We start from the raw sequence: 14,959 nt of genomic DNA, 5'->3' as shown, positions 1-14,959 counted from the left end.
TCGTTCAGAAATTTCTTTCTGTGTCTTACCCTCTCGCTTGAGGGTGTCAATGATGACCTTCTGGACAGCAGTCAGGTCGGCAGTCTTACCCATGATTGCGGTTTTGAGTCATGAACCAGGCTGGGAGTTTTTAAAAGCCTCAGGAATCTTTTGCAGGTGTTTAGAGTTAATTAGTTGATTCAGATGATTAGTTTAATAGCTCGTTTAGAGAACCTTTTCATGATATGCTAATTTTTTGAGATAGGAATTTTGGGTTTTCATGAGCTGTATGCCAAAATCATCAGTATTAAAACAATAAAAGACCTGAAATATTTCAGTTGGTGTGCAATGAATCTAAAATATATGAAAGTTTAATTTTTATCATTACATTATGGAAAATAATGAACTTTTTCACAATATGCTAATTTTTTGAGAAGGACCTGTATATATATCTAGGCCTATTCTTTGAGTTAGAAGAATATTTCTCTGACTTTACAGAGCCTAAGCCCAAATGTTATAGAAATGCTGTTGTAAATAATAGGCCATGTCTTGCAACAGAATTTTCCAATGGTAATGTTTATTTGCTGTTCAAAGAGGTTTAAAAAATCCACAGAGAAAAACCAGTGACGGCAAACATTATTGATTATCACTTCTGATAATGATTGATCATGACGCAAATTACGAAACGCGTTTGAACTTCGACAGCTGAAGGCAAAATGAATGGCGAAAGAAAACACCTTTCTTACAACTGGGACCTTTATAACAGTAAAAATGTTCAGTTTTTTGATCCACCACAAAATTACCGAGGCCCTCTGGTGGCTGTAACCGCGGGAACTGTAGCGAGCACAGTTCTTAAATGGTGTTCTTATTCATCAATTAATTGAAAACATTACAAATAATTTTTAGTGTTTGTTTAAAACGTCGTTAGGTTACCTCAAAAAAAAAAAAAAAAAAAAAAAAGGTTTTTGAGCGAGACGAGCGTCAACAAAAAGTTCCCCCTGCAAGTTCCTGTAGCAAAATCTTCTCAAAAGTCATCGAAAAAATTCTTAAATTGGTAAAGGGAGGGGGTTGATTTATTAAACACGTTTTTAAAAAGAATTCTTGTATAGTATGGGCTTTGAAGTTTCTTTTTATGTTCACGGGAGGCGGATCCACCGGATTGATTGAGTCCATCATGTGCTCCAGCCCACCGAACCAGAATATCCCAGCATTTCACTGTTCTTTCCCCTCTCTCCACATCCTCTCCGAGCAGAAGAGGCTTCTAATGCCCTGGAAAAATAAGAAAACAGTCTAGCAATCACGGACAGACGTGCATCTGAGTCTTCTGTGGTTGTGGACATGTCTTTTATACTGAAGTATAACGCGATGCAGCTGTTTTGCAGAGAGCGCTGGTGAGAAATCAGGCATCAGCATCATCCAGGTATGAACTCTGTAGATCAAAGCACACTTGCACTGTGTCTAATGGGCTGTTTGGTTTGGGTCTGCTTCTTCATGTGTCCATTCCTCTGTCTCATCCTGTCTTCAGGATGTCTCTGATGTTTGGGAAAGCAAGAACTTGCAACATTGTCACAGTTCCTGAGCATGAGCCTTCGGAGTGTAACATAGTGATTTTGGGAGCTATGGGATCTGGAAAGTCAGGTATGACTAACATGCAATGTTCCTAATAACAAACATAGTTTAATAATTATGCATTGGTCATGACATTTTCTTAATGTATTTAGTGCATTTAATTTTTGGGACAAAATGAGCCTTGAATGCGTTGTAAATCGTTTTGAATTTGTATTTTCCTGTATGTATTGATATTTGATTCTATCTGAACTATTGTATCAGAACTTAACAGACTGTATAGCATTGCATAATGTTGATAGTGATTTTATTAATGAATGTTATGCTATTATATGTTAATGATATTAGCTTGTTTACCAAGAGAGAAAACTTTTCCCCATAATGAGATTTGTTTTTAAGAAAAATTCTTTAAAAAAAAAAGCCAAATATTTCCCATTATCCTGTTGCGATGCTCTGTTATGTAATTGAAAATATTTCCAAACTTAGACTTACAGGAAGTTTGTCTGTCCCCTGCAGCACTTACAGTGAAATTCCTCACGAAGCGCTTCATCAGTGAATATGACCCAAAGCTTGGTGAGTTTTAACAGGCAGTCATTGAAAAACCAGAAATGAGTGACTGAACATCTGGATATAGGAGACGTGTCCTCCTCAATGTCTATGGTGATTATGGTCCTGATCTTAAAATAAAACATATCAATCATGCAGATTATTTTTACCTTACTAGAGCATTAACTTCAGGGCAGTTTAGTTTCATACAGATGTAATTAAGGGCGACTCAGATCCTTAGATGGTTGGCTTTAAAACTTAAAAGGATTTTACATAAAAGTCATTTTCATGTTTTTTCTCCTTGGCAGAAGATGAAAAGCTGAGGCTTATACTGACAGCTTTTACGTTACTAAAATGACAAGTTTGACTTTTAACTTTGCCTTGCCAAACCACTTTAAAACTTTGTCGTAGGTCTTTTTCCAATGCACCATATATTTCTTTCTTCAATTTTGTGCTTTGTAGTTGTATCACATTTTCACATTTTGTTCCAACGTAATTCTTTTATGAAATCTTTATATAAAATAATAATAAAATTAATTCTAAAAAGCACATGGATGTCAGGAACCAAAATGTCATCTTTATTAGAGAAAAACCGAAATAAAAAGAGACTTCATCTGAAGACAATACACATTATGCAACTGACATGTAACTTGAACTGGAGTGCAGTGTTTTAATGTTTCTGTGTTTTTTTCAGTATCTTTTTTTGCATATTTAATTTTCAAGATACCTACTCTTCAGAAGAAGTTGTAGACCAACAGCAAGTTCTGGTTAAAGTGATGGACACGGCTGATCAGGTAATGATTTCCTTTTTGTCTCTTTTGCTAAGATTCTTCTTTATGCAGATTGACACCTAACATTTGTCTCTTATTGATCTTTTCATAATGGTTGATGCTTTACTTTCTCATAATGGAAGTTTGTTGCATAACCTTGGCAGCTTTACGGTATGCAAACAAATCTGTCTTTATTTAAATCAGGATGGACCAGTCAACTGTGAGCGTTATTTAGGCTGGGCCAATGCCTTCATCATTGTCTACAGCATTGACAACCGGTCCAGCTTTGAGGCCTGCCAGCAGTACTTGGAGACTGTGACTCTTTACTCAAAAGGCCTGCAGCCAGAAGCTCCTGTCATTCTTTTAGGAAACAAGGTGGACATGGAGAGATACAGGTGAATTAAACATCCTTTGATTACATTTCAGTAAACATTGCTATTACAACACACATGTAGGCTATAATGCCTGGTAATGCATCTTAAAGAATAGTTCACCCAAAAATGACAATTTCTTTTGTGACGATTGACGATTTACTCAAACTCAGGCCATCCAAAATGTAGATGAGTTTGTTTCTTCATCAGAACAGATCACTTGCTCACCAATGGATCCTCTGCAGTGAATGGGTGCCGTCAGAATGAGAGTCCAAACAGCTGATAAAAACATCCACACCACTTCAGTCCATCAATTTAATGTCTTGTGAATTGAAACAAATCCATCATTAGGCTGTTATAACTTTAAACCATTGCCTCGCTCTGGCAAAAATATGTGTCCATAATCCATATAACGCTTCCTCCGGTGAAAGTGTCCATTTCCTGTTATCCTCTCACATCAAAATCCACAAATATATTTGTTTAGAGTTGTTTTGCACAACTGTTTTCACTTACAAACAGTGTTTGATTTGTGCATATTTCTCTCCTGATTCAGACTAGCCACCTTTTTTCTGGAGAAAGCAGTGTTATGAATAGAGGATGCATATTGTAGCTGTAAGCAATGGTTTGAAGTTAAAATGTCTTCGTTTCCCTGGAGTCATGTGGATTACTTGTGGATTATTGTGATGTTTCTATCAGCTGTTTGGACTCTCATTCTGACGGCACCCATTCACTGCAGAGGATCTGTTGGTGAGCAAGTGATGTAATGATACATTTCTCCAAATCTCTTCTGATGAAGAAACAAACTCATCTACATCAAATTAGGTGAACTATTCCTTTAAGTGTGAATCTTAAACACCCAAATTTCCTGTGTCAGAGTGTGTGTTAGTCAAAACACTAACCAAGCAGAGCAGGAAATAGTGCATTTACATAGTTGTATGAATGTCCTTTTGTTAGTTTAAATGGAAGAACGTATGACCTGTGACTGGATATAATTACAAAAATTATGCTCAGTACTACCGTAAGATATTTAGATTTCAGTTTTTCATGACCCTAAAATGTTTAAGTAAGGATTTGATTGGTCCAGGAAATGACCATTTATCGCCTTTATATTTTCCTTTCATTATGCAAACACATTACATGATTTATGCAGTGTCATACTTGAAATGACCATAATACAGCTGGACTTAATCAAATCTATGTAACCGCAGAATTAAATAAAAGCTTTAACTGCTCATCCCCAGTTTTTTTCTGCTCTGCCATTCCTGTTGCATTAGAGAGTTTTTTTTAACTCTTTATTGTGCAATTTTACTTAAGGCTGTAGTTATCATATGCACTTTTTATTTGGATTATGTTTTGTTTTTATCCATTATTACGATTACTTTTTAGTATTTACTCTGTGCACAGTATCCTTCAAATGTTTGGGGTCGGTAAGCTTTTTTTTTTAAAGAATTCTCTTATGCTCACCAAGGCTGCATTTATTTGATTCAAAAATACAATAAAAGCAGTAATGTTGAGAAATATTATTACAATCTAAATTAACTGTTTTCTATCTCAATATATTGTAAAATGTAATTTATCGCTGTGATGCAAAGCTGAATTTTCAGCATCATTACTCCAGTCTTCAGTGTCACAAGATCCTTCAGAAATCATTCTAATATACTAATTTTCTGCTTAAGACACATTTCTTCTTATTATTATTATGTTAAAAACCCATGATACTTTTTTCAGGATTTTTGTTATATATTATTAGCATATATTTTTTTCAGAATTAATTTTTTAATTTTGGTAAAGGGCTGCATTTTATGTAAGGAAAGTGAATAAAACATGCTTTCATAATGTGTTTGTTAAACATTTTACAATACATTTTTTTAGACAGGTGAGCAAGGCAGATGGTGCTGCTCTGGCCTTGCGGTTCGGTTGCCTGTTCTTTGAAGTTTCCGCCTGCTTGGACTTCCTGTCCGTTCAGCACATCTTTCACGAAGCTGTTCGAGAAGTGAGGCGAGAGACAGAGAGGAGTATCCGTCCGCTCTTCATCAGCGAAGACAAGTCTGCGATCAGCCTGTCCTCTGCCCCTCCGCTCACCACCTGCTATAAAGAGCTGCCCACCCCAGCCACCGCAAAGCTGGTTACAGTCAAGTCCTCGAGGGCTCAGAGCAAACGCAGAGCCCCCACACTTACACTGCTCAAGGGCTTCAAGATCTTCTGATGCTCTAGAGAATCTACAATGAGGAATGCTTGTTTTGATTTCATATCAGCTCATTTACCATTAAAACAAACAGGACCTGAAGGATTACAATGTTTCTCACGAACTTGAGAAAGCGGTAACTTTATGAAAATGGACAGTGTGCTACGTATATCAGAGTGCTAATGAATATCTTTGTTACCATTGCTGATTATATTATTATAATTGTTGATTTTTTTGTTTTGTTTTGTTTTGTTTGTTTCACTGATCTTTGCACCGGAATTATACTTGTATTTTATTGTGATAAAACCAATTTCCACTTGATATATTAATTTCATAGAATTCATTTGGGCATGTATTTTTATACACATCAAAACACAAAACCTAATCGTGCACAGAATACCAAAGAAAGTTTCAGGACAAAATAAACACCTTTATCTTTATTAGTTCTTGTTAAACTGTAAAAAAAATTATGTTAGTATTGATTAAAGATTAAAATTACCAAGTGTATTGTATTGCATCACAGTGTGTGAGAGAGAAGAGAATAATTTACAGTGCTTCATATGGGAAGCATAAAAATAAAAATATGAAGATGAAAATTTTTATTTAATCTATGCAAGCTTGCATGGTACACTCTTACTGTATGATTTAGAAAAAAGTTAGTTCATGACCAATTTTGATGCACACAAAAAAGTTTTTTTTGTGTTAAAAAAAGTAAAACTTACCTTTTGAAACATAAACTATAAAAAGTGAAATTAATATATGTGTAAATATATTATGTAATTATAAAAATGGTTGGTTGACCCAAGACTATAAGCATATATGTTGGTGTAATAATATACACTGGCAGCTACAAATTATTATAAATAAATAATAAAAACAAATTATTATAAATATAAATAAGATTTCTTTAATGCTTTTAATGTTTTTGAAAGAAATCTAATGCGCACCATTTATTTGAACAAAATACAGTAGAACAGTAATATTATAAGCATTTAAAATAATTGCTATGTCATTTCTTTCAAAACATTTAAACATTTTTGTCTGCCAATGTGAAAGAAATTCCCATTGAAAAAAAATATTTTTAATTCACCACTAAATTGAATTAACGTAGGTGTGCTTACAGCCCTGGGTTAACTCTAAAATAGTCTATCAACCAATCCGATGCCATCTTGAATATAGTGTTAAAATTAACACAAACAGTAGGACTAAATTAAAATGCAGTCGTCTCAGATGAAGCTATTCCTTGGGGGGAGTTGTGGGACATAGACTCTGCATCTGTGTTGTGGATGTCCTCTTCCTCTGCAGGTTCAGGATACAGAGTAGACACATTCCCGTCCTTCCAGGTCACCACAATTTCTCCGGGCTTCAGTCTCTCTGAGGCTTTGCTATCGTATGAAGGCTCTCCCCAATCCCATTCCCTGTGGCTGTTATGTGTAGTAATTGGTTCAGATGGGGTGAAATGGGTTTTCTCCTCCTTGACCTCTGTGACATTATCAGTGACGATGGCCTGCAGTTCCTCCATTTCAGATTCCACTGCTGTGACTTTTGAGGCTGCTTTGTATTTGGCTATTTGCTTCCTGTTCCTTTATGGGAAGCGGAAATGGAAGTTATGTAAGAATATTCTCACATATCTATTGATCTCTAGCAGAAACTGATATTTCCCCCTATAAGTAGCACTTCTAAAACTATATAACTCCCCTTTGGTAACTAAAGTTATTTTGTATTTACCCATTGTGTTACTCGTGTGTCACTAACCTATTAGCCATCATGCCCATGACCAGAAGCATCGCCCCAATCAGAAGACCCAGAAAAGCAAATGCCAGCATGCCAAACTTCCACGATGTTGCTGTGAAACAAAAGAACGGCATTGAACCATTTGTGAGTATTACTGTGATGCAAGTGCATGCTTTTTCTCACGGCAAACCTCCAAGTCATTCAGGCCATTTCATACATGGTGAAATGAAATCATGTTAACATGACAAACAGGACATCACAGTAAATGCAAGCTTTTCACACTCACAGTCCTCTGTACGGTAATACCACTGTAAAAACTTCATCTGTGCCTCTGTCATTCTTTGTTTAGGCGGCCCTTCAGGAAAGTCAAACTCATCGGTCTCTAAATCACTTTCTCTTCTGGATCCTGAGAGAATCAATGAAGATGAGATATATATTACAGCATAATACCATGAAGAGATGAAGTGAAGAAGGTCAGTGGAGTGGATTTCAGGGTGGAATATACTTACTATATTGTACTCACTAGATTATTAGTGACAATTATTAAATTACTGTTTAAAAATGTAGGGTCAGTGTTATTTATAAATTAATACAATATACAATATATTGATCAAAAATACATAAATAATGTTACAATTTCTATACTATTCAGAATTAATACATAACTCAAAATATTAGTAACTCAAATGATTCGTTGTTTTGGCCTCTGCTTACTCCGTTTATTCTGGCAGATGTCACCCGCATCCAGAGACTTCCAGGTGTCATGTTCACCCTTGTTCAGTCTGAGTTTTCCTCTCTCAGTGCTCAATGCCAGAGAGTTTTGCTGACTGATGAGCTGTTGAGCTTTGCACTGCCATTTGATATGTTCACCAGAATCACAAGCGATAGTCTGGACTGGGTCAGTGTGGATGGCAGAAAGACACCTCAGGGTGCCTGTGTTTACTAGGAACCAGTGATCTGTCCACTTCCACTGCTGCAGGACCGAGTCCAGACTGCATGTCCTTAACTCAACAACTCCTTCAGATGAGTCCTCCAGACACAGACCTTCCTTCATGCTGTGGATCATAAAGCCGATTGTGCCGGGGGGAAAAAAAACTTTTAGCATATTACAGCTATCTTTGTTCATTTTGTATATTTTATCTTTATAATAATATGATTAATTAAAGCCAGATGATATCTGTTGAAAACTGTGATTACATCCCACAAAGAATATTAATGCACAAGAAGTTAAAAAGGTATATATTTTCACCTTATTCACTCCTAAATGGTTCATATTAGTACTTTAAAAGTACATAGTAGTACCTAAAGTGTACCTTTTAGTAACTTTTGAAAGGGTGCTTTTCCAGTGATAAAATGATTCTGTTTTTCTGAGAGTGTACTTATATAATGCTTTTGGGAAGCATAGCCGTGGACATGTTCTTGCCAGGTTTTATTCTTCTATCATTATATTCACTCAGTTAATTTTATGAGGATAAGAGTGTACTATACCAGACCATGTGAGAGAGAATGTCATCCATAACAGCAGCATCGCTCTTGTAACACAGAGTCTGCCTAAACACAAGATACAGTGCGAGGTGTTAATACTTCCACACATATTAACAGCTAAAAAACAGCATATCAGTTTTCATTAGCCTTGTGCTTTCATTTCGGAGAATTTCTCCCCCACACATGCAATGTCTGAACACGTCGGCAGCTTGACTAAAGATGCCATCATGGCGCAATATTTTAACCTTTCCAAATTAGAGAATAAGATATCATGCCTTGACAAAAACCAGATGTCGAATCTCGCCCACCTCAATGTTATAAAATGTTTGCATTTCAGCAAATTGCCTTCTTTTGTGTGTGTGTGTGTGTTTACCACCTTAGTCAAGATATACTGTATAAAGGTTAAATTATCATTTTTTATATATTGAATGTTTGTCCCTATCAGTGTTAGGAGTAAAGTAAGGGATTACTTCTATTATTTTCTGTAATCCAATTATAGTTACTTCTGATGTAATTGCATTAAATACTTTATAGACTATTCTATATAAAACAGCAGTGGATTTAACATCATCTAATGTTAATGTACATTTTTAATGCAACTTAAATATATGTTTTTAATGTAACATATGCAACATGTTTTTTTTCCATTACTCTTACTCATCAAAATAATTGAACCAGTTTCAACATATTCTAAGTTGAACAAGATTCAGCTTGACTTTTTATTATGTTGGTTTAATATAGTTTAAGCTAAAATAACTTGTACAGACATTTTTATTATAATTAAAATGTTAAGGCATCAATTGAACTGAAGTTAACGTTGAAGTAGGCAGAAATGTTTTACAGTGTATAAAACAATTAAAAGTCATAACAATGTAACAGTACAATAATATTTCAAAATAAGCATTTTGAACCAAACAATTGACGAGATTTCATACAATAATTCTTATCAGCATTTCTTATCATAAGAATAAGCCAATGACATACTAAGATCGCAGAGCTTCTGTATGATCCATATGGATGCTCATTTAAGCACACATGTATGAATTCAACTCACCCGAAGAGCACAGTTTGAGACAGACGCGGTGTCGAACAGAAAGAATGACTACACATGATGGGAACGCTTTACCATGGAAGAGAGTTTCAAAAGTACAAATGGGAGGAGATACACCCATGTAATTCCTTTCCATTTTACAGTGCAATCTGATGTCTTTATGATCTCAAGACTTGAATGTTTTAGAAGATGAGGGAATGGGTTAGCAGCTCATATTCTTTACATTAGGTGAAGCTGAAGTTATATATTTATATTTTTATATGTACATTTATAGTTTATTTTGTACAAATCTTAGGCTATAGGCTATCTTGAGATAAATGCAGGCAATAAATGAATTAGCCAAAGTAAAAGTCATTCTAAACACTGGTTATAAATGGTTTTGTTCTGTAAGGCTGTTTTCTGGTCGCTGTTTGGATAGCCTTGCTCAAGCCTTGTCATGTTAGTGCAAAAGAATATTGATGAGAGGGTCAAGAACCTGTCACATGGGTGTATGTTTGCTTGTGCAGACAGAGAGGTGGGTTTTATTTCTTTATAGCAAGCACTTGGAGCCATTAGAGGTGAATGAACTAGGTATCACTTTCATTGTTGCAGAGGTGAAGTGATAAAAGCCACTTGTTACTGGAGTATCACTATACTGAGAATGTTTTCCTTATAGCTCAAAAAATTGTAATGGATTTATAATCCATATCATTTGAAACCAATCCTAAAGAGATCAAATGAGATGATCCAGTGATGCTCCCTTAAGATGAAATTCTGATAAGTGAAAATGGAAATGGAAAACTGATGTTACATACACTGATGCACGGACTTCAGTAGCGTTGTAGTTTATGTATGGTTCCTTCAAGGCTTTGAACCTTTGAACACCTCATCACCACAGTTGGCTAAAAATTTCCATTTACATGGTGTTATTTTTCTGTTTAAAAATGTTAACAAATACTAACATTTTGGAAAAAGTCTTATTTTATTAATTTTGTCAGTATTATTAAAAATTTTTTTAACTTGTATTAGTTCAGGTAAGTTTTTCATTTGATTATGTATGAGTGTTTAAATGTGTGTTAAATATATATATACTAGTAAAGTAGGAAAATAAAGATTCAGAATGAGAATCTCCTGTATGTTCCGGTAGGGGGCGGAGCAAACATGAAAAAAAAAAAATCCAAATTAACAATTGTAAACAATCCCCTGGACCAAACCACACATTTGTGATATGTAATGTATAAATTTTAATTTAAGCTATATATATATATATAGATATATATATATATATATTATATATATATATATATATATATATATATATATAGATATATACTATATATATATAGCTTAAATTAAAATTCATATAGTTAAAATCTGGAAAATAAAACTTCAGATGAACAACATCTCATTACATATCACACTGTGTTTTAACCAAAATTAAGCCAAATTGGAAAAACCATGTGTGATAAAGTTAGGACACCCTTTGATTCAATTGCCTGTAGATCCGCTTTTAGCAGCAATAACTTGAATTAATCATTTTCTGTATGAATTACTCAGTCTCTCACATCATTCTGGAGGAATTTTGTACCACTCTTCTTTACAACGTTGCTCCAGTTTATTGAGGTTTGAGGGCATTTGTTTATGCACAGCCCTCACCACAGCATTTCAGTCAGGATGAGCTCTGGATTTTGACTGGACTATTGCAACCCCTTGATTCTTTTATTTTTCAGCCGTTCTGTCGTATATTTGCATGGTTTTCTTTGGATCATTGTGCTATTGCATCACCCAATCTTGGCCAAGCTTTAGCTGTTGGACAGATGTCCTCACTTGACTCTAGAATACTTTGGGATGCAGAGGCATACATTGCCAACACAATAACATTGAAGTTTCATCTTAAAAATCTTAAAAATAAATAAAAATACACATATATCTATTCACTTATTCACATATATAAATATTTGAGTTTTTTTTTTTTTTACAAAATGCGTTCAAAGGAAAATTTGCTAATGTATTTCCCTGGCGACGAAATCAGGCACATATAAATGTCAGAAAACACGATTCCTGGCTGGACCACTGGATCTTTGGTTAAATTATAAGCAACACTATATCGATTCCAACCATAGGCGTAATTTGCGGGTGGGACGGGTGGAACATGTCCCCACCACTTTTTGCCAGGGTCGATATTGTCCCTACAACTATATTTAGTTTAAACTAACACAAGATGGCGATAAAAAGCTATTTTGTGTTTCTGTAAGAAAAGAAACAGTGGAGAGGTATATTGACCAAATACAGTAACAAGACACTGTTATGATTTCTAATAAATAATTATTATTTTAAGTTTCATAATTATCTTAAAACAATGATCTTCTATTTAATAAAAAAAAAAAATTAAAACGTCCAAATGGCATCAAATGATGGAAAGCAAGAGACCAAATATATTTCAATTAATCTCTAAAGCAAACAAATAATTTATTAAGACTGAAATTTATATTTTTCACACACAAGCACAGTAAAGATTTTTTTTTTTAAAGTGGATTTATATATAGAAAGTGCTTATTTACAGTGAATATTGTCAGTTTGTCTTCCACTTGTTTAACGTTACAGTGGACAACAAAACCTTATCTAGGGTTAACTCAGATTATCTGGGATATTTTTTCCAGTCAACTCACTGGGGGAAAAAAATGCCCCAATTTGCCTGAATATTACTTTATGCACTTCTGATGAGATCTGGTACATACATATAAACTTTCTTATGCACTACTTTTCAAGTGCACGTTTATGCGCTGAGCTTTACTCTTCTGATGAGTAATATTCTTCATCATCATCAGAAGCTGCAGCTGCAGCAGCTCTCTGGTCTTCACCAGCCTCACTGTCTTCAAATGTCTTTCGATCATCACAGTCTTCACTAAATGTATTTCAGTGGTATGGCTCTGGATCATGCAGTTTTCAAGCTCATTTGGTTCTTCCACAAGCAGACTTCTTATAGGCCACTTCTTCAGTATATCCAAATACAAGACCTGATATTCACGTGGAGGTAGGCTACTTTTGGGGTAACATGTCCCACCATTGCAGCTTCTTTTTGAATAAGTCTTTGAAGTTCTTCCATTTAAATATGCTCTTTTCCCCACGCAATGTGACTTGGGTCTTAGATTTGATTTGTCTCTAATCTCTTCCCTCCAGTCAGGTTGATAGCTGGGCATAATGATAAACTCTCTTGAAGGAAGTTCTCATGTCTTTTGAATCTCCCATACCATTCCTCAAACTCCTCACGCGTTTCTTTTAGCAGTTTTCCCCACATTCATCATCATTGTAATGGCAAATCAAATGAAAAATCAAAACTGTCTAACCTTACATTAACGGTTAAAAAGTGCGACTGTGAGGCCGGGAAATCTCACACTCATCCAGGCCACACAGAAAAAAAGAGGCAAAAATTTACAATTTACCACTAATAGGGATATATTAGTACCTTACAGTAATTCAGACACATAAGGTATGCTAATATTTACTTATTAGGGGCTATTTAAATAAATAACTATTTAAATGGCCATCACATAAAGAGGTCTAAATCCTTGGTCTGGGGCCCTGGAAAATAATTAAAGGTTGTCTCTGAAACTGCACCTTCACTTCCCTTTTTACTTTTCTTCATTTTCTACAAATATCTCTGTCTCTACCTTTTTTTTTATTGTACCTGTCACTTCTTGACCAGCAGGTCTACTGTTATGAATAGAACTGTGTCCACCTTTTTGCAAAACGACCACCTCATTGCAATTTGTTATCACAGAATGTTATTTATCTTAAAATGACTTAAATACCCGAGATTTAACAAACCTAGATTTCTTACTATTGTATAAAAAGAAAATTCTCAAGTGCCTAAAAGTCAAAAACAGTACAATAACTTTTTTGAAAAATCCTAATAGAATCAACAAAGAACTGTTTATTACACAGAATCTGTGCCAATATCACTGACCATAACTATGTCAGCATCACTTGGCCAATGAGTGTAGTTTGGCCTCCTCCTCAATCCATCCTATAAATGATGTCATATGTCTTGCACTCATCCAGTTTGTTTTTCTTCATTAGTAACATGCAATTTATGTTGAATTTTATCTTTAGCTCCTTGTATTTGTTTCTTATCATATACTGTAGACAAAGGGGTAATTGAAAATATGAATATATAATATAGTGCATACATTTAGCAAAATGCTTCTCTTTATAGTTATTTTTCTAGCTGACTGATGAGCTTATGGACACCAAATGGGTATTCTGATGTTGATTTGTTGTTACTTGGCATTGTTTTAAGATTTACATGTTTTCTGCTGTTTGAAACACTGAATGAGCCATTGAGCCAAGAGACATTTCAGTAAGCTGTATTATATCTTATACTTTTTGATGATCATTCATGTTAATTTCGAAATATAATAGTAAAGAGAAAAATACAATGGATTCACACGCTAAAGTAATCGCTCATGCTGCATTAAAGAGGTATTTATTGTTTGAGGTATTTTGAATTGTTGAATTTATTGTTTTAAAAATTTGGCAGAATTTTAAAGCTGATATTTTGTTTATTAAAATGTAATCGAGCACATTTATTGGATGGAAAGTGTGCTTAAAATAAAATGAAACTCATGCATTAACATCACACATAAAGATCTTGACAACAAGAAACCATATTAGTATCGATTATAAACAAGAACTTTTAACAATATTGTTAATGCCCACACAGCTAACAGTAGTTTGTTCAAGTTGTGCACAAAATACTTTTCCACAATGCATTACATCGATTAAAGGGGTCATATGACGATGCTAAAAAGAACATTATTTGGTGTAATGCAATGTGTTTACACGAAGGTTACAAAAAACACATTATTTTCCACATACTGTACATTATTGTTGCTCCTCTCTGCCCCGCCTTTCTGAAATGCCTCAATTTTTTCGTTCTGAAAAGCTTGGTGTACTCTGATTGGCCAGATATCCCAGTGCGTTGTGATTGGCCGAACACCTCAAGCGTGTGACAGAAATGTTACGCCCCTTACCATATTTGGAAACACACAGCATCTCCACGACATGGCGGTGGTGCCAACAACACTACAACGAGAAGTTACGCCTTCTTTCCGTAAACATGGGGTGGTGTTATTCAAATCTTCCAACACAGTGATGTTGGTATGTGGGGGAGTGGTTTGATGAGGCTTTTTAGAAAGGCGTGGATAAGTCTTCTTTGGGTTTGAGATCCTGTGAGAAGCGTTTGAACTTGCTGCAGAATAAATAAGTTCACTGTGAGATCTAGTGAGAATTG

The 14,959-nt window shown here is 34.9% G+C and overlaps 2 protein-coding genes across 3 annotated transcripts; one reads left to right on the top strand and one right to left on the bottom strand.

Moving 5' to 3' along the window:
* The first annotated feature begins 1,021 nt into the window (after positions 1–1,021).
* Positions 1,022–5,919, top strand: LOC122133981 (ras-like protein family member 12). 2 transcript variants are annotated; one of them, XM_042727250.1, is made up of 6 exons: positions 1,022–1,399; positions 1,505–1,617; positions 2,062–2,118; positions 2,815–2,885; positions 3,066–3,256; positions 5,105–5,919. In XM_042727250.1, the coding sequence occupies exons 2-6, from the start codon at positions 1,506–1,508 to the stop codon at positions 5,436–5,438; spliced, it is 765 nt and encodes a 254-aa protein (XP_042583184.1). In that variant the 5' UTR covers positions 1,022–1,399; position 1,505; the 3' UTR covers positions 5,439–5,919. The 2 variants fall into 2 exon arrangements, with proteins under 2 accessions (XP_042583184.1, XP_042583183.1); XM_042727249.1 differs by having other exon boundaries at positions 1,023–1,399; positions 2,812–2,885.
* A 31-nt stretch (positions 5,920–5,950) lies between these two features.
* LOC109061820 lies at positions 5,951–9,764 on the bottom strand. The gene is made up of 6 exons (XM_042727248.1): positions 9,691–9,764; positions 8,641–8,702; positions 7,866–8,232; positions 7,438–7,557; positions 7,173–7,263; positions 5,951–7,000 (listed from the first exon to the last, which is right to left on the bottom strand). Exons 2-6 carry the CDS (start codon positions 8,677–8,679, stop codon positions 6,628–6,630), a joined length of 990 nt encoding a protein of 329 aa, XP_042583182.1. The 5' UTR covers positions 8,680–8,702; positions 9,691–9,764; the 3' UTR covers positions 5,951–6,627.
* Between the last annotated feature and the right edge of the window lie 5,195 nt (positions 9,765–14,959).

The sequence above is a fragment of the Cyprinus carpio genome, chromosome B7, assembly GCF_018340385.1.
Source record: "Cyprinus carpio isolate SPL01 chromosome B7, ASM1834038v1, whole genome shotgun sequence".
Classification (NCBI taxonomy): Eukaryota; Metazoa; Chordata; class Actinopteri; order Cypriniformes; family Cyprinidae; genus Cyprinus; species Cyprinus carpio.
The sequence above is the reverse complement of the archived record's forward strand: the minus strand, read 5'-3'. Positions and strand labels throughout refer to the sequence as shown.

Bases quoted from the DNA above. Each gene is read 5' to 3' on its own strand.
- LOC122133981 (XM_042727249.1), top strand. From the start codon at position 1,506: ATGTCTCTGATGTTTGGGAAAGCAAGAACTTGCAACATTGTCACAGTT. The intron at 2,119-2,811 runs GTGAGTTTTAAC...TATTTAATTTTC, and splicing joins TGAATATGACCCAAAGCTTG to AAGATACCTACTCTTCAGAA. The intron at 3,257-5,104 runs GTGAATTAAACA...ACATTTTTTTAG, and splicing joins GTGGACATGGAGAGATACAG to ACAGGTGAGCAAGGCAGATG.
- LOC109061820 (XM_042727248.1), bottom strand. From the start codon at position 8,679: ATGCTGCTGTTATGGATGACATTCTCTCTCACATGGTCT. The intron at 7,558-7,865 runs GTAAGCAGAGGC...TGATTCTCTCAG, and splicing joins CATCTGCCAGAATAAACGGA to GATCCAGAAGAGAAAGTGAT. The intron at 7,264-7,437 runs GTGAGTGTGAAA...TTTGTTTCACAG, and splicing joins GTATTACCGTACAGAGGACT to CAACATCGTGGAAGTTTGGC.